Source organism: Sphaerodactylus townsendi, linkage group LG05 (assembly GCF_021028975.2).
Source record: "Sphaerodactylus townsendi isolate TG3544 linkage group LG05, MPM_Stown_v2.3, whole genome shotgun sequence".
NCBI lineage: Eukaryota > Metazoa > Chordata > Lepidosauria > Squamata > Sphaerodactylidae > Sphaerodactylus > Sphaerodactylus townsendi.
The window spans coordinates 25,348,019-25,367,387 of NC_059429.1; the positions used below are offsets into that span (position 1 = coordinate 25,348,019).

At 42.8% G+C, this 19,369-nt stretch overlaps 1 protein-coding gene across 1 annotated transcript; it reads left to right on the top strand.

The window, feature by feature from the left end:
• Nucleotides 1-623: 623 nt before the first annotated feature.
• Nucleotides 624-2,909, top strand: LOC125433318 (antithrombin-III-like). The gene is made up of 3 exons (XM_048497822.1): nucleotides 624-658; nucleotides 1,102-1,201; nucleotides 2,651-2,909. The coding sequence occupies exons 1-3, from the start codon at nucleotides 624-626 to the stop codon at nucleotides 2,831-2,833; spliced, it is 318 nt and encodes a 105-aa protein (XP_048353779.1). The 3' UTR covers nucleotides 2,834-2,909.
• The last annotated feature ends 16,460 nt before the right edge of the window (nucleotides 2,910-19,369 follow it).

Sequence of the window (19,369 nt, forward strand, 5' to 3'; positions counted from 1 at the left end):
GACAGAGGCTGATGGGAATTGTAGTTCCTGAACATCTGGAGAGCCGCAGGTTCCCTACCCCTGGTCTACAGGATACTCATGTGCCCTTACATTTAACCAGCGTAATATTGGGGGTTCCACCAAATCAGTGCATAGGAGCTGGCACAATATTTATTGACGCTCATGGGAAAGTCCACTCACAAATGCTGGTGACCAACCATTTGGTCTCCTGAGAGCTTATATCTAAAAAATAGCAACAATGATAGAGACAACAATTGTAGAGGCATGTTGAGAGCCAGCATGGTGTAGTGGTTAAGAGCAGCAAACTCTAATCTGGAGAACTGGGTTTGATGCCCCACTCCACATGAATGGCAGACTCTTATCTGGGTAACTGGATTTGTTTCCCCCTCCTACACATGAAGCCTGCTGGGTGACCTTGGGCTAGTCACAGTTTCCTCGGATCTCTCTCAGCTCCACTTATCTCACAAGGTGTCTGTTGTGGGGAGAGGCAGGGAAGGCATTTGTAAACCACTCTGAGACTCCTTACAGGAGAGAAAGGTGGTGTATAAATCCAAAATTTTCTTCTAGCATGTACATGCGTATTCTCTGCTGGGGGAGGAGTGACCCATCAATTCCTACTACCCATGGTGGCCAAGGAGAACCTCCATAGTCAGAACCAGTAAGCCTCTAAATACCAGTACTAGAAGGCAACGCCAAGGGAAGGCCTTGGCATGCATACCTTATTTATTGGTCCTCCAGGCTGTGATACACGATGTTGGAATAGATGGACCACTGGTGTGATCTACGGGGGCTTTTGTGTTCTTTCTTTGTAAGATAGAAACAGCCTGGCTTCGTAGCCTCACAGTGTCAGCACACAGACTTCCAGCTGCTATCTGCTGCCACCAGAGTAAGCCCAGCAACATGGTCTTATCTTTGGTTTCATTCACTTTGTGTTTTTCTCCACATGCACTCTAACAACCAGCCCGACTGTTTTATTGCCTAAAGCAGCTTAGAGACTAAAGGGCATTCCAGACTCAATCCTTCCCCTCACAGCAATCAACAAACAATATAGGTTGTACATCATACATTTCCGTGTCTCTTTGCTGTCTCACAATCGGCCAGTTGCATTGTCTCATTTTACAGTTCATCTTTTACAGGTATAGTTTCTGGTGGACGTGACGACCTTTACGTATCTGACGCTTTCCACAAAGCTTTCTTGGAGGTGAGTCAGGTTGGATCTGCTTCCTGTCGTACTCCTGATTTAAGTTTTCATCGTCACATCAATACAAAGCCTTTATGAGCATTTGAAAGACAAAAGGGTTAAAATGCGATGGGATCAGTACCAAGTTACATTACAAAGCCCAAACAAAGTAAAACTGGGTAAGAACAGTCAGGAATCCACTGTTAAAATATACAGCATTCAAGTCATGGTACCTAATTGCTTTCTGTAAAAACCTTGTGACCGATTCAATTATTTTTGGACTCTGGTTAGTCATAAGAAAAGATATTTTTAAATCATCAGAGTACCATTCCTTCCCAGATCATCAAAATTAGATTTTTAACCTCAGTACTAAAGAAGGGAAGCTCAGCTCATTAATGCTAGGTCTCAACAGCATATAACCATCAGTGGAGACTAACAGGGCCATCCATCTTTGGCAGTTATATCCTCTTTAGCAGTTATATCCTTCTAAGTTATGCCAAACCCATTGAATTAGGAGGGTATAACTCTACTTAGCCTGCCAGTTTAGGGATCCATCAGGATTTTAATTTGCTGGAAGATTCATTTTAGAATGTGTAGAATGAAGACCTTTTATGAATCGATTATTGCTTGGTCTATATGTGTGGAAAGAGATGGTGGGGCTTTGAAGTCAGATGAAATGGTTTCTATGTAGGTTTGAGCTCCAGCACCTTCTCTTACCTTGGAAACCTATATACTGTCCTCAACTACACAGCATGAAGACGTATCGATCCCAGGAGACAGAAACGTGTGGGATTGATGGGGCTGGCTGAAAAATGCCTGCTGACCTCCCTGTTATCAACTCTGTGTTTATGGAGGGGGCTGTGCTGTGTCAACAGGGTTGCTGGCAGCTTACTCAGGCAGGAAGGCCTTCCCCTCCATTGTAGACATCTACTGGAAGGCTCAGAGGTGTCAAGGTCAGACGCAGTATTGCTCCTGTAGCGTTTATGCATGCAGTCTGCGGCCCCATCAATGTAGCGCACCACTGAGAAAGTTCAGGAGTCCTCAGACTTCCCATCCCGAGTCCTCTCGAAGAAGTTAACGAAAAAAAACCCCAAAGCCAGGAATAACTCAGCAGTGTAATATAACTACAATGCAACAAACCGTGCAACGTAGGTGTTTAACTAGAAAAAATCAGCGCGTTGCACGTCAGACCGCATTAATACAATTTAATAAATATCATATAAATAAGCAATATTAACTCTCGTTTAAGCAAACTGCAATGCGCTGATTTTTTTCTAGTTATAACTCAGCAGAGCCCAGTCATCTTTTGGAGGGAGATCAAAGGAAAAACAAGGGAGTGGCTACATGATGTATGGTAAGGTCCTCGAGACAAGGACTTCACTGAAGAAGCCGGGCCTCAGTGTTCTTCAGTGCTGTTAATTGTGAAATTATGGGCTCCTGATGCATGTTCATCTTTCATCTGATTGGCAGGTGAATGAAGAAGGCAGCGAGGCAGCAGCTGCTACGACAGTTCTGGTGATGGGCCGTTCATTTCCAGCACCCAGAGTAGTCTTCAATGCCAACAGGCCTTTCCTGGTGCTCATAAGGGAAGTTGCCATCAATGCCATCCTCTTCATGGGCAGAGTAACCAACCCTTGTTCTGAAACTACTTAGCTGTCCTCTGGTGGTCCTGCCTCTTCATCTTCAACTCTACCTGGGCATGTAGCTAATAAAATGCTATTTTCCCTAAGAGTCTCTTTCATTGTGACATGTGCAGACACTGGGAGTGGCACCTTGTCATAAAGACTGTATTTCCCCCTCTCAGTAATATCCCTAAGTCTTTACGCATTTCGGTCATGCTCATTCTCAATCGTTCGAAGTCTTTCCCCCACCCCATATGCTTTCCTTTTTTGCCAGAATGTCACAGCTCTTTGAAAACTTCAATCCTGGAAGAAAGAATGAATTGTTCAGAGAAAATAATCCAGATGTGCCAACCACTCAGTTGAGGCAGAAACATTCGCAATTTATGAATGGAAACTTCTAACGAGCTCCTATCCTTAAGCTGGAACGAGGGAGCTTATAAAAAAATAAATAAAAGACCAACACTTCATGGTAGAAGTGGAGTATTTCAAAAGGCCAATATCTGAGAAATATTTGCTGAATGGCTGAAACTTGAGCTATTCAGAGGAGAGAGATGGTGTGTACGGCCCAAGTAAAAAAAACCAACCCCCCCCCCCCCAAGCTACAGTTCTAATAAGGAAACTGTCAGTAAAACAAGGCACACTACCCTAGGGTTTTGAGTATTAAACCATTTAATTTTCAAACCACTCACATGCATAACGTTTCTTTTACACAGTGTTAAAGAGGAAAAATGCATTTGCTTTAAAATACAAACAATTTCAAGTATACATTTATAGAATTTTCTCAGAGATTCCTAACCAAGTTGCTAAATTTTCATTCACATTGTTTTTTTTTAAAGCTGTTCAACATGAGAGCTTTTCTCCTTTCTTTCTTTGCTAAATTGCTTTAAATATGTTTTGTACAAGTCTTTATTTTGTCACGGCTATAGTTTAGTCTTCTCCCGTCCCCTTTTCATAAAACTTGCCTATAAAAGCCATCAATTTCTGATGCCCCTTTTCTTTCTCTTCCCGTGAGCCTGGATATTATTGGGAGACTAAAGGGATAAATTTGAGACCCGGGGTTGTGGAAGAAGCTAATGCAAAACTAACTGTGCAGTTCTGCTGTTGAACGATTTCAAATCGGTGGATCAAGTTGCTCTGGAAGTGAAAAATAAATGCTGAATATTTTGCACACAAAGCAATGCAACGTCACCAAATAAGGAACAGTACAATAAAAAAACCTCAGGATGCCAAAAGAAAAATGATCCATGTAAATCTCACCAGGTTCAAATTCATGGAGCAATAGTTTTAAAGGGAGAGGTTTAAGCATTTCCCTGTTAAAAGGATTCAAGAGTAGAATGCCGATGGACCAGAGAGAAAATATTGTATATTTAATATACAGAGTGAGATTTAAAAAAATCAGAAAGGAAGATTCACTGCTGACCGTAGTCCCTTCTGATCATTCCTCTACTCAAATGTCCAAGTGTTTCACCAAAAGCACGGGTGCCATCATTTAGAATACTGTCCAGTATTACTGATAATGCCATCCAGACATTCCATTGATGCTACCATCTTGGTTCGTGACTGTATGCCAATGTGGCTACAGTGCATGAATTCAAGCTAACTTGTCAGCATCCATAGTCATCCTGCATCTTGCAGAAACGATCACTCTGGCTGCATCTTTGCATGACCAACAGTACTCAAAATGGTGTCACCCTCGCCCAAATGGTTTTAACATGGGATCCAGCTTCCTGGTTGTTTCAGGAAGCAGTCCACCAAGGAATGGGGTAATCTGAGGCACGAGTATATATGGAGAGATCTGGAACCAACAGAATTTCTGTCAAGCTTTTGACTGCAAGAGAGTGTAATCCACCCCTATTCAAAATAAAAGGTTCAAAGTACACTACTCCCCCAAAAAAGTAATGTATGTTTTATTCTGTTTTGGCTATTTTATTTTTTTTATTACTCTTTTGTCTGATGCAGAGACTGTCCCTTCCAAGTTCTTTAAATCTGATGAAAAGGAATTAGCCCGCTTTTTGAAAAAGTCACTGCATCCCAACCTTCCAGATGCTACATGTCTGGGCTAAAAATGGGAGGGAGGATGCCCCAGGAATATACAGGGTCTTGCTGTCACAGTTTGGGTGTGTGTGCACAACTGTGCACAGATGTGCTAAGGCAGACGACTCAACAGGAGAGAGATGCTCCTGGAATAGAGGGCCGGCAGTAATAGGTCAATGTTAGCATCTTTCTCCCCCACCCCCAATTTTCCAAATACAATAACACTCTAGCATGTAACAGCTAACCTACAGCCAAATAGAGTTTAAAGTGCATAATGCCACAAGAGTGAGGCAGAAGAAATGACGGTGCTCAAAATGTCCTGTTTAAAGTGCCACACTACTTTTAAAAGCCGATTCACCAGAAGACAGAAGCAGAGGTGAACAATGTCTCTGGACTTGTATCCAGAGCTTCATGCATATTTGAAGGAATAACTGTCTTGCTTGTGCTTTTGTTAGCTCTTCAAAGCACAGCCATTAGTTGGGATAAGCTATTCAAAAAGAAAGCAAGGATAGATATCACTCTTCCAGACTTCCATCGACAGATCGTGGTCACATTGAGGTTGCATTCTCAAGCTGCTGGCACTGGACACCACCCAGAACTAAAGGGCTAAGGGATTACAGGTATCCTCTGAGAAGTCACACTGTCCTAATGAGTAAGCAGAACTTTATGCCAGTTTCCAGGCCTATTTTGTAGGTCTTGAAGTTGCCCACAGAATCTTCTGTATCAGTGATAATATATTACAAGGTTTGCTAGATTGGATCCTGCGGATCTGTTCTGATAGCAGTGGAACTCTCTTCTTGCGTAAGGAGCCTTCTCCTAATGCAAGAGAACTGGAAGGCTACTAGAATGTATCCACAAGATCCAGCCAGGAACCTAGACTTCACTGGAAGCTCCTCCAACCCCTCCTCTCAAATGCTAACACTCCATCTGGTACACACAGACAGAGCTTTTTGAGGATTTCCAACCAGCTTTAAATTAGCAGTTGTTAACTTATGATCAGTAACTAGGAACTTCATGAATGCAAGCCTCCCATGAGCTTGCAAGCCTGGGAATGAACAGTGGTAGCATGAAAATAACTTCAAGGAGGGAAGGGCGGATGTCTGCTGACAACCTGTCCTAAAATTCTCTAATGGTCATCCTTGTGACGAGCAACGGTACACAAACAGATTACCCTCTCCTTTGGCGGCATTCACATTTAAAGGTCCTCAAATTCTGGTTCACATTTTGTCTTCCTTGTTGAATTCAACCACCTGAAATTTGTACTACAGGTTCTTCTGAGCTCTCAGAGTAGGGAACAGACACATAACTCAGGGAACGTACACTGCGTGGGTGAAGAGCTCAACTCAAACAAGGTTTATAATAGCAATATTATAATAGCAGAGAGAAGCACAGATACCTCTGCTGAAGTGTTCGAAGTCTTGCTGCTGAGTAGGCCCACAGCTCAAAAACATTTTTTCTATGTTTGCTACAGAAATGACACTTTGTCCAAAACATTCTAAAGGCAAATCTTCTGAGGACAGAATGAACCATTATTCAAACAAATGGGTTTTTTGCCAAAACTGGCATCCCGGTGCCTAGTTCCTCCTCTGTTCTTCCATGATGTATAGTATAGGTGTCAAACTTGCGGCCCTCCAGATGATATGGACTACAGTTCCCATCATGATGCTGGCAGGGGATGATGGGAATTGTAGTCCATAACATCTGGAGGGCTGCGTGTTTGACACCTGTGATGTATAGCAATGAAACCATTATTTTATGTCTCCCTACTCTGGTATGGCGTCACTTCAACTGGAGGCAGACTGTCACGTGTTTCCTTACTACATACGATGCTAAAGAGGAGCAGCAGTCAATACTTAGGGAAGCTCCTTTTAGCGGTAGAATTGTTTTGGGTAAGGTAAGTTCTGCCCTCCAGCAGAATTGTTTTAGCAACCGAGAAAGGATAACATCCAATCAGAGGAAACTGGGGATACATCTTCTGAACCCTGATACAACTATTTTACACTTTTTTTTAAAGAGAAAAAAACATTTAATCATTGGGAAAAATCCACTGGAAAGTATTCCTGCTCTTTCCCCAAAGCTGTGCTCTTGCACAGCTCCCATTCAGAGTGGGGTTAGTGTTCCAGTAAATTGTACCCATGCTCAACTATACTCTTCAAGGGGCTCTTACGTCACGTAGCTTTGATTGTCAGTTTAGTTATTACATATCACACTCTTCTCAGCAAAGTGCAAGGCGAGGTCATTTTGATTTTTAAATGTGCTCTTATTATCTACTTTATTCCTTCAGCCCTCACAGAACAAAGGTTCCCACTAATGGTTGGTGATTCTAGCCTAGTCTCAAGTGGAACTTAATTCTTAGTGACAAAGGCTCAGTTAATTTCCTAAGGATCAGAAGAGGATCCAAGGATGCCTTGCGACAGGTCACAAAAAGAACATTTACGATGCAATCCTAATTCACACCATTGAAATCAGTGAATCAAGTGAAACCAATAGTTTTGGAAGGCTATAACTCTGCTTAGGAAAGTGCTCCTAGCCAACCATTCTACTCACAAGTTCTATTAAGAAGAATTTCAGATTTAACTCTAAGAAACCTACAGATTTGCTCAGGGAAATAGGGAAAGTTTAATTACATCCACCTTTGGTTCAGACTATTTTCCCAGGCATAATGAATCAAGCTTTATTTTAAAGTTGCTCATTATGCCTTTCAATTATTTGGGAGCCTGCGTGGTGTAGTGGTTAAGAGCAGGTGCACTCTAATCTGGAGAACTGGTTTTGATTCCCAGCTCTGCCACTAGAGCTGTGGAGGTTTTTATCTGGTGAACCAGATTAGCTTGTGCACTCCAACACATGCCAGCTGGGTGACCTTGGGCTAGTCACAGTTCTTCAGAGCTCTCTCAGCCCCACTCACCTCACAGGGTGTTTGCTGGGGGAGGGGAAGGGAAAGGAGATTGTAAGCCCCTTCGAGTCTCCTTACAGGAGAGAAAAAGGGGATATAAATTCAAACTCCTTCTTCCACCAGGGGAACCCTACTGTTGTTGACTTGTTTGCCGCAGAACCCCTGCATGTCACAGAAAATCCCAGGGCTTTTTATAAAAGGGTAGACAACTTAACAAAAAGTAGATGTCACGCTTACCACCGCTCAACCAAAGACCGTCCTGCAGTTGCTTATGGTTGTAGATTGCAAGAGAGAACTGAAAGAGAAGTAGCGATGGACAAGCTTGTTGAAGAATCCTAGTACTGCCAGGAAAACAACTTGAATGCTATACTCTGTCTCACAAACAGATTTTAGTAGATTGTCTATTCCTCCACCACAAAACTCAACATGCTGAACCTTCCACCTGGGTCCTAGTGCCTACCTAAGTCCTACTCCCCCCTCTGTTTGAAAGTAAAAATACAAGGAACTACAAATGCTCTTGTATCAGAGTACCATGTTCAATAATGCACAAAATAATAGTTTTGACAAAGGCAGTGTGCAAAAATGAATAACTCTCATATTTGTTTGGGTCTATATTCTAATGCGGAAGCAGACAACTTTCTCAATAGCTGCACCTCAACTGATCGAACTAACATCATCACTTGAGATGGAGTATACTGATGAATGAAAACTCCAGGATACTATTATCGTCATAGTTGTAAGCAGCAATGCCATGGGCAACTTGAGACAATAGACTAGCTCAGGATGGAGGACATTTCTCTAACCCAAGAGATCTTAGCCTAACTTAAGCTGAAATGCTCTTTATGCTAGAGGAACATTTCATAAAGTTTCAAATTTTGCTAAATTGACTGGTAGGGGGGAAAAGCCAGAATTTTGCCCTGAGACAAATTACAGGAAACAATCAGGCTACGTACAGTATCTGAATGTACAACCCACATTCAACATATGTATGTGGTTACAAATCCAACAAAGCAATGCATGTATTGAAGTTCCTGATATAAAAAGAATACTGAAGAACAGTTTTACACGTCTAATATAGCCCTTTGAACACATGAAAAAGCCTTGAGGCAGATCACATTTTTCACTGCACCCAGAACAGTCTACTCTGACTGGCTGTCAAACCTAAAAGGACAAGCATCTTTTAGGCATCTTTTCTTTTATAAAAGCCCATGATCCTTTTATTTAGAGAAGCATAGGGATCTTCTGCACACAAGTCTCGTATTCTGCTATTGAGAAATTATTATTCATATACCCTGTAATATCTCAATATATAATGTAAAACTATTTTTGCAAGAAAGTTCAGCACCGCTGTGGTCTATCAGCCAGCCATTTTATATGCTGCTGCATTTTTTTCTGGTATTAGAAGGAAGAAAACCATCCAATTTAGTGTGGACATTACCGATGCAACTGTGCCTCCTGTCATGTTTTTAGTTCAATCATCCTGCAGGATTACTGCCGTCCAGTTCACAGTTTTACATGGCTTTTGGGAGAGCCATGATTTACTTGCAGAGAATAAAGGGCTGCCACCATTCTTCATATTCTGAATGGGCAACATTTACTCGATTCACATGAAACCTGTAATTTTACAATAGCTCTTGATGGCTCATTTAGCAACATGCTTAAATAGCAAGACCACAATAAATGTTTTCAGCTCAGAAGTTTAAGAAATTCTGGTCCCAGAACAGTCATTTTGCAAAATTATACCGCCTTAAAAATATTCACTGAAATGGGTCCAGGACCGAATAGACAGAAACACATATTTGGAGCCAGAATGTTTCACACATTTTGCCAAAAAAGAGAAGTTCTGTGGCATCTTAAAAGTGCCACCAATAAGATCTGTTTTATTTGCTACAATAGACTGAAATTATACACCCCACCCGCACCCCAATTAAAAAAAGAAGACTGCAAATTTGTGCAGGAGGGTTCTCTGCTTCCTCCTTTATGTAGAGGGTTCTCTTCTTCCATGAGCTTGCACAAAATGGAAAGTTTCTATCCTTACCAGCTATCAAATAGGAAGTGAGGTCAACCCATACATATTTGGCCAGAGATTGCTTGCAAACTACAGTATTGCTTGCACACGAGCATCACATCAACAGGAATGGAAAACAAGAGTTTTGCCAGTCAGTTACTACATAAAAGCTCAAACAGTATTTCTTGAGAGCTCCTTTGGCATGGAATCTCAGCATGTTTACAGTGTCAAGGGAATTCCCCTCATTTGTACAAAAAGCTTCCAGAATCTGTAAGCCACAGAAGTACAACTGAAAGGGTTCCCCATGGTAGAACTTAGCTCTTCCATTGTAAGAGCTCAGGGTTACAGTTTTGGCTCTCCCCATGGAAAGCAAACATCAGCAAGGACAACTCCATTAGTGCCAGGTGTGTGAATTCAAGAGACCACTGCTCATGTCTGTACAATGCTGTCTGAAATTGAGAAACGCCTGTACAATGCTGGCAACAGAGAATAGGGTAATAAATGTTACAGTCTTTAAAGCAAATCTGGACTCCTGTTTTCATTTGCCACAACAGAGTAACCTGGCTACCCTTTTGCAGAGATTCCTGCAACAAAATAAGGAAGCAAGGCAGCTCTTGAATTAGGAGGTCTTGGGTGCAGCCAGAAGCAATACGGCATTTACACACCTCAAGCTGTCTGCTTCGACAAGTTTCCAAACTAAATGAGGAAAATGCAGCGATTTTTAAAAGAGTGTTAAAGATACACAGGGTTGGATCTAATCAGCTTTCCTGCTGGTGGAGGAGGAAAGAGGAGTCCCCTTTGATTATCAAAAAGATTATGCTGGGAATCATCTGACCTGTGCAGAAATAAAGCCATCTGGGATGGGCGCTGTCAATTCTTCATTAATTGTTCATTTGTACTTTGCCTTGATTCCCAATGGGAACCCGAAGCCACTTATATCATTCTCTTCTCCGTGTTATCCTCACGCCAACCCCATGAAGTGGGCTAGGTGAGAACGTGTGACTGGCCCAAAGTTGCCCAGCAAGCCTCCATGGCAGAGTGGGCATTCTAACCTGAAATTCCCAGATTCTACTCTAACAACCTCACCCACTATACCACTGTCATTTTATGGCCCCTTCCGCACATGTAGAATAATGCACTTTCAATCCACTTTCAATGCACTTTGCAGCTGTGTGGAACAGCCAACAATTGTGAAAGCACATTGAGAGTGCGTTATTCTGCATGTTCTGAAAGGTCTTCGTCAAGAGGATGAAAACTGATTGAGATGCAACAAAAAATCTGGCTGGATCTAGCTTATGTTATCCATGCATACCGTTTTAATAAGGTCTCTGCATCACCATCGGTGATATTTCTCTAAGCCAGGGGTAGGGAACCTGCGGCATGTTCAGGAACTACAATTCCCATCAGCCTCTGTCAGCATGGCCAATTGTAGTTCCTGAACATCTGGAGAGCCGCAGGTTCCCTACCCCTGCTCTAAGCACTGTAGAAAAACACCCTAATGCACTTGGTTACACACCTATGCCAATTCTTTAAGCTAAAAAGAAGGAAGGCTTAAGTTCTGACTCTTCTATGTAGACAAATCAGACTTTTACATTGCTAAGAGAAAAACAATGGCCGTTTGTGGGATAGGCATAGAACTAGAAGAGATTAAATTGGGGCTCTCACATTTTGGATGAATATATCCCATCATACTGCTTTAACAGCTAGGGGTTGCTATGGGTCACAGCCAACCATGGGGTTAGATCCCATGGATCCATTCCATTAGCAGCAGTGCAAGAAGCCTTCCCCTCATACAGCAGTCGTGCCTCAGACGGCTCCTTGAGCTGGAGGGAAAAGCCACCACTACAAGGATGGGCTTGTGGGACCTGACCTGTGATCAACGGAAAGGGGGTTTAAAGTAATAAATACATAAATAAGAATAAATAAAGGACAAAATCACTCGCCAAAGGGAATCCCAAGTTGCTCCAATTTGCACGATGCAAAGAAGTTTCATGTCTGGGATGGGACTCAGGGAGAGGTCCTTGAATTGGCTACTGTGGGGTGTGCTGCAAAGGATCTCTTTTGGAACTGTCAGTAACTCCAGCAGGCCCATGAAAACCAGGAAAGGACTGAGCACATGTCTCATATATCATAGGATGTTTATCCATGCTTAAGGTACAGGGCACTTACGATTCAAATACATTTGTATAATTTTGGCAGCATCTTTTGGGGAGGGGGAAAAGCAACTTTGAAAAACCTGCAGCTAAAACTTAAATTCAAATGCAAACACAAACACCTTCATAAAGACATTGCACAACAGTCTGCTTTTTTAAAAAAACCTGAAAATGCTCTCAACACGACTACTTATATGAGCTGACAAACCCTGGATTTCTCAGCAGTAGCTAAGCTGCCGGGCTACTTTGGCAGAAGGCAGCAGAACAGAATAGGCAGCTGCCAGAAAGATGGCAACAGCAGGACATTTCTTGGCACTTGATGGCTCAAAGTATCTGTTGGACAAGTGTCTCAAAACACCCACTAGTCTGCAAGACCCGCAAGAAGAGAACACTGAGACCCAGGACGTGATCAGTATTGCCTCCAGTGTACGTGGGGCTCACTGCCAGCTGAAATCTAAGTGCGCCTTTGCCTCTGTGCAAACCAAAAATAGTTCCCCCCGATACTCAGGTTACTGCTCATAGTTCATGCATCAAAAATGTAAAGACAAAGGTCATTTCACACCTTATCAGTGGTTTGCACAGGCAGTTCTCAAGCCATAAACCCAACCATGCGTTAGATCCTCTGGAAAATCTCTGCCAGAATTTCCATCAATGGAAGAGGACTTCTTCAAAAACTACCGACCATGGGCATGTAGCCCGGACAACCCACCACAGTTAGGACTTCTTCACTTTGCCCATCTTGTTGAAAACCAAAACTTCCCCACCAAATCTACTTATGGGGACAGGGGATCCTCAGAAACAGTATAAGGGGAGAACTGGGGGTATGCAGTGGAAAGAGGGCAATGATGATAGCTGTGCTCCCTTCCATCAGTGGGATTTTTTCTCTGGTTCCACTCTCAGGGATCCCATCAAAGGCAGAGACAAGACCATGATGAGGATTTCACTTGTGACCCTCTAGCCTCATCACGGGACACTGCGGACACTAAGTCTGAAGAATGATAGCATGGCAGGATCTACAGAATTACGGAAGGCAAGCCACAGTACAAGATGCAAAACTGATCAAATTACATGGCGCTGGATCCAAAGTATTCTTCTACTGATGAAAGGCCCGTCCAACAACAAATGGAACCTTCCTGCCTCTTTCCCTTCTTGCTAGAGCGCACAGAACCCCCCAAACCCTGCTCCTGGCAACAGGGGACGTTCAGGAAATATTTGTGAGGGCAAATAGGGATCAATGGTGGGAGGGCAGATCCAGCTAAAATCACCACTACCCTCTTCTCTGGCAGAAAACCACCTCTGTACTCAACCCACCCTCTGGCCTGGGAGGGAATCTGCCCCATTAAAAACTACATAAAAGCTAGGTCAGCCAAGAAGGCATTTTTAATATGTCACTTAGCACTAATGTCTCCCTTTTAGAGTGGTCTGCCCTAAACCCAAACATCTTGAAATGCATCTTTAGTTAAGGTCCAAAATCCATGGATGAATGTAGAAGAAGCATTTCCCTCTCTCCCTACTGTTTCTGTCATTCACGAGATTTTGCACCAAAACTCTGTCCCCCTCTCCCCCCACTGAATTTTATGAAGATAATTTGCATTCGAATTTTATGAAGAAGAAGATAATTTGTGGACCACTACAGTACCTACAAATAAGGAACGCTTTCAGGAACAGAACAAAACCACCCCAGTGCAGAAGGAATGGCAGGGTGGAAAAAGAGGTAGCATGTTTTGTAGAGGAAGTCTGTAACATACGTAAGTAGAACCAAGAGAGAATTATTTCGAAAAGGAACTGGAGAAAAAAGAAAGGAGCAGTGGGAGCAGGAAACTCTAAGACAACAATACACCACAGGTGCTAAGGCACACAAGAAGAGGGTAGTTGTGAGGTACCTCTGAGGAAAGAGGACTACTTCTCTTAAGTTCCAGTCCTTGGCCTAAAATGGATTTCACTATAGAGAATCTTGAATGTACCAATAAAAATTTGCCATTTGTACTGCAACATGGACCTACCAGTTCCCATGTTACCTAGCAATTGCTGGGAACTAACATCTGGCTCTAAAATGACCACGGCAGCCATCTACTCGGCTGAGCGGACAGTGAATCTATTGCTATGGTGGGTGAAAACATACACCCGCTTATTTCTCACTCTTATGACTGCTATATTCCAGATGGAATTTGGTGTGATCCAGAAGTGTATTTCACATAAGGGATTCCCTGCCACATGACATTGTGACTACCACTAGTTCAGATTAGTTTAAAAACAACAAAAACCCAGTTGGACAAATTCACTGGACAATGTGGGCATCAGCGGCTGTTAGCCACAATGTCTAAATGGTGTCTGTCAGCAATCCCTGCCTTGCTTCCAAGTTTCACCAAGGTACCTGGATAATTCTTGCTGGAGAAAAAGTATGCTGGACTAGACAAACAGCCCCATCTGGGGTGGCGGCAGCGGGGAATCCGCCAGTGGCAGTAGCATGCAGCTGAACCAGTGGATTTCCCCCTCCCCAGGGCACTTGCCCTGACAGAGAGGTGAATTTGCCAGCATGTGGCTGCTGCCGCCATCCTCCCTGGTGGTGGGACACGGTGCAGGATGCTGCGCCAGTGTCCCTGCCGCACCAAAGGCAATCTGGGGCTGGGGGAGGAGCTGATGTTAATTGGTTCCCTCCTGGCCACCAGCCCCGTTGCACAAGCGGCAGACTTGTGCCACCAAAAAGGTGACGTAAGTCTATTCAGCCCAATCGGGGTTTCCTGGCAGTGGGGAGGCTTTTCAGCATTTTAAGCCTCCCCATGCTGCCGGGCAGCCTCCTTGGGGGCAGCGGGGTGACGTGGCTTTGGCCAGCCCCTTGGATGGGGCTGAAAACCTTGATCAGATCCTGTGGGGCTCTTCATCTTCCAAATATTCAGGGGGAGTCTACAGAAGTACAAAGAGTGGTTTCTCTGTTCGCCTGCTTATTCCTTCTCCTCAGCCTCTTATCACAGTCCCCCTACTTGTCAACTTCTAACCACTCCTCTCTTACCATGCCAAACTTACTTCGTGCCTAAAACTTCTCCCCCCCAAAAAAACCCCCAAACTGAGAATAAACAACATCTATGTAAAAGAACATTCACATATAAATTAGATATTTTAATATGATATGATGGCAGAAGTTACATTCTTATGTTTCTCCTGCTCCAGCGCAAATAAAAAAATAAATTATGCTGTATAGCTGAGTGTAATCTTTACTGGTCTTCCTATCCAAGACCAGTGTCTTACTTCTCTACCAATAAAATGTAAGTTCACATTTTCTGATTTTTTTTTAATGAATCACATTCAAAATGTGAACCATCAGCTGACTGATACCATTTAATCTAACATACATATTTTTGCAGATGCAAGGATTTGGTTCTCTCAAATACAACCTCAACTGCAAAGATGCTGACAATCCAACTACAAGACTCCAGGTACCTGATCTTTAGCAGATGTTTACCTGGAAGATGTTGGCACATCTAGGTTGATATGGGAGAAAATACTGAAGGACATATATAGCAAGCTTGCGAATATAATATGAGAAAACAATTAATTACCAGTTAATCAACTGGCACTAAAACCAACTGAGTCTGTCACTTAAGGTTTGGTTAACACAAATGTCTTACCCACAACAGGTTATTTACTCATGGTTCCCTTTGATTCTAAATAAACAGGGGTGCTGGGAGGTTCTCTGCCCATCTGAGCTATCATCCAAAAGTTTGTAAAATTCATTTTATGAAAGCAGAGTTGGGTGTCTCACCTAACTCACAAGTGAAGTTCTGAGCTGATGCTGGCAGAGTGCATCATAGCCATCCTTGGCTCTCCTATCTCTGGGCATGGCAATCTCATCCTGTAATCGTGCAGGGAACAATTGCTCCCATTTGCTTGGAAACTGAAACCAAAGCAGTGAGCCTATCCCTCCACCCATGGCAGCCATTTTGTGATGTACCCACTATCTGCATTCAAAGAGAAGGCTCGGCTAAGTCCAAAGGCAGAAATAAAGCCACATGCTTAGCTGTCAGATTTGCTCTGTGTTCTCTAGCTTCTGTACGGGTCTTATAGACATCTCCACAATGATGCACTGCAGTATTCAGCCCAGAAGCACAAAGAAGATTTATGTCAGCAGAACAAACATCCAATGCAACATTTCCTTAGGTTGGAAACTTTACTAAAAGCCCAACTGAAACAGCCAAGACAGACTTCTCCTAAAACACAGCACAGTGAGCAAGTACCTCTGCGCAGTTAATATTCTATTAATCTGTTTATTAATTGACCTGCTAGTTGTCACTGATGAGTAGGTAAAATGTGAACTCTGTTTCCCTCCATCCTCTCTTTAAATTCTCAGGATTTCCTTTAACAGCATCACATCAACACAATTCATCCAGACCAACATCAAGAATTCTTCATTACGTATATTATTACCGTATTTCATAGTAAAACGGGCAGTTTGTGTCAACCACAAAAGCAGCAATACCAGGCCACCCACAGACTAGGAATGGATTTTGACGTTTCTGGATAACTTCTGGGGTACGCAGAAAAATGATGGTAAAGAAAAGAAGCTTCCAGACAGCCTGTAAAGGGTTAAGCATGCTCCAGGAGGTACCAAATGTTGAAAGACATGGGGAAGGGGGTGGGACCAGAGGGAGATGGGGGGGGGGGGAGAACACTCAAAGCCCCTGTTAGGTTACAGAACCCTGGAACAGGAGATGTGTGAGAAGAGTTCAAGACTGATCCTCTCCTCCAAAGCAATTCCTCGCAGGCGTCCAGCTTATTTGACAATATTTTCATTCCACAGTAACAACTTTAGATTCCACGGTAATAACTTTACAGCATTAGTATTCAGGGTAGTCATCACAGACTGTACCTTCCAGAGGGGAATACAGTTGATCCTCACTAACTTTGTTACTGTGGAGTAACTTCATAATTGAGATTTAATAAGGGACCCATCGACCTGTACATGCTCACTATCTTAAATGAGGGTTTGCAAAGAGGGAAAGAAATTAATCTGGATTAGCTGTAATAGTAAAGCAAAGCTTCCAGATGCTTTCTAGCAATAGACAGAAAGCACAATGAAGTATAAACCATCCACCACTTCACAGACAAAACACTGTAGAAAATGCATCCAGACATTTCAAGGTAGCAAAGTACATGATTGAAAGGTGCCAGAAAGCTGAATCATATTATTACTACAAGTACCTGAATGTCAGGTGTACTCATTCAAAAACTGCCAGTTACCTCAGTTTGTTTCATCAGATCAAAATCTTATCTTCATTTTATGAATATCCACAATGACAAACGGCCATTTCCCAAAGCAGCAATGATATGGTTCAGAGCGACGTTCATTTCACTCACACAGAGTTGGGTCCAATCAGCTTTTCTGGTGGTGAAAAATGGAAGAGACAGTTTCTATGTCTGTTAAAGAGGCTAGGGATGAGGATCATGGACCTACACAGGTGAATTGGGGACTGTAATAAGGAGAGGAATTGGGCAAGTGACAAAAAAGCTTGGCTAGATCCAACCTACTGCTTTTGGCAAGATGTCTGCAAATGCAGTAGACTCTACGAGACAACTGCAAGGATTCACATTCTGAAGGTTAGTTTTCACAAGTGGAGGGCCATCAAACATCCTCCTGCTCTAGAGAAGTTGTCTTCTTTGCACTTCTCAGAGTACCGGAAAAAGATGCTGGACCAATCCAACTAAAGTTAGTTGCATCTGTGTCTCACTGAAAGCAATGAGATTTAAGTTAGTTGCCATTATTTAAAGAGGTAATAAGATACACAAAAGCTTCACTTCACTTCTCCTTCGAATCACGGTTTGGCAAGAATGAAAAACGGCTGACTTCAATTCAATGGGAAAAACCTGGTTGTTGGCATGCCGTCACTGCAGATTCCAAACAAAAACTATTCCTGCCATTTCTGCTCCATGGCCAAGATCACAGTATAAATCAGTCCCTAGATCCCAATGACACTGGGCCTAAACTAGGCTAGTGCTACCAATCACAAGGGTCGCTAGTGGAGTCAAGAAGATTATCCAACTGAACACCAAAAGAAGTCTATGTAAAGAAGCAGCTAGCAAGTATTGGCAGAGGGTTTTATCGTTCCCCATTCTAAGGCCCACCTACTTTGTCCGCTTCCTTTCAAAAACTGCTACAGTAGATGAGAGTGAACGACGTGAGGCAGGCATTATTATGCAAACCGTTAGGAGGCTGAGACCAGCATCTGCAATGGCCAGCAAAATCAGCCTTGTGAATAAATTTTGTTACTCATCTGCCAGCAAAGATAGACTTGTGCCTATCTCGTGGTCTGAAAGAAAAAAAAGAGAATTAACTTTAGAATAAAGAAGTTTCCTGAACCGCAGGGTTTCTAAGGGAAAGGAACAAAACCTCAGGAGAAGGCAGAATTGGACAGCAGTGGTGGCAGTGTTTTCTTGTTCCACCAGATACAGAGAGGAACCACAAAACTATCGCTATCCTCTGCTTCTCCTAGCATAATTTGCTGGGCAAAATCGCTCGTCAGATTCCGCTCCTTGCTTCACAGAGCCTGACTCTCACAGGGGCCCCTTCCTTGATTTAATGGTATGAAGAAGACGCTTTTCACAGGTGCCTAGGTGAATGATCAAAAGGAAGGCATATTTTCCCCTAGAAACCCCACTCTTTGCAAGTGGAATTCTGCAAATCAGAGTGACCTGCATATATATTCATTTAATGTGAACATTTTCATTTTGGAAACACAATTTGAATGCGACTTTCTTTTCACTTATTTTGTCACAGATCAAGAAAAATAGGTGAAGACAGCAAAATACATACAGAGGCAGAGAATCCAGGGCCTCTGCTCAGTGAAGGGCAACTCCTTTAGTACCAAGATCTTCCAAAGTAGCAGAAAGACCCACATTTTTCAAAGGATCCTAAAGTATTAGCAGAAACTAGAATCACACCTTTGGAAACTACTCGTTCACTGCAGGGGCAAATACGCCCTTTGAACAAAAGGTCACAGTCTCAAGAGTACACAGCAAATACTAACTGTTGCCAAAGAAGCATCCGATGGCCAGATATCTGAATCTTCTGAGTTCTTTGTACAAGCAATGTACCAAAAAAACCCACCACCCCCTATTAACTCTCTTCCAGTCCCATCAATTACCAGTGATTTCTTTTAGCTACCGGCTGCAAACCTCAATTCAAAAATGAGATCTGGGAAAGAACATTGGCTTCTTAGCATGCAATTAGAAATTACACCGTCTGTACAGTGGCCATTAAAGACACCTTTTTCCATGAACTTATACTTCTTTTAAAATCAAGCCTTGGTCAAGATGTAAGCAGAGTTTCATGTTTCTGGCCAGGCTCTGTTAGGAGGAGCCTTTCAGAGCAAACCAAACAATGGCCAGAACGAGCCCTCGGCCGCTGCTCTGTTCACAGTATTAGTACAGTAAGGACTTATTCAAGAAACTCACAGCTCCACAAAGAGCACATTCAGTATTCCACTT

Bases quoted from the DNA above. Each gene is read 5' to 3' on its own strand.
- LOC125433318 (XM_048497822.1), top strand. From the start codon at position 624: ATGGTGGCCAAGGAGAACCTCCATAGTCAGAACCA. The intron at 659-1,101 runs GTAAGCCTCTAA...ACAATCGGCCAG, and splicing joins AACCTCCATAGTCAGAACCA to TTGCATTGTCTCATTTTACA. The intron at 1,202-2,650 runs GTGAGTCAGGTT...TCTGATTGGCAG, and splicing joins TCCACAAAGCTTTCTTGGAG to GTGAATGAAGAAGGCAGCGA.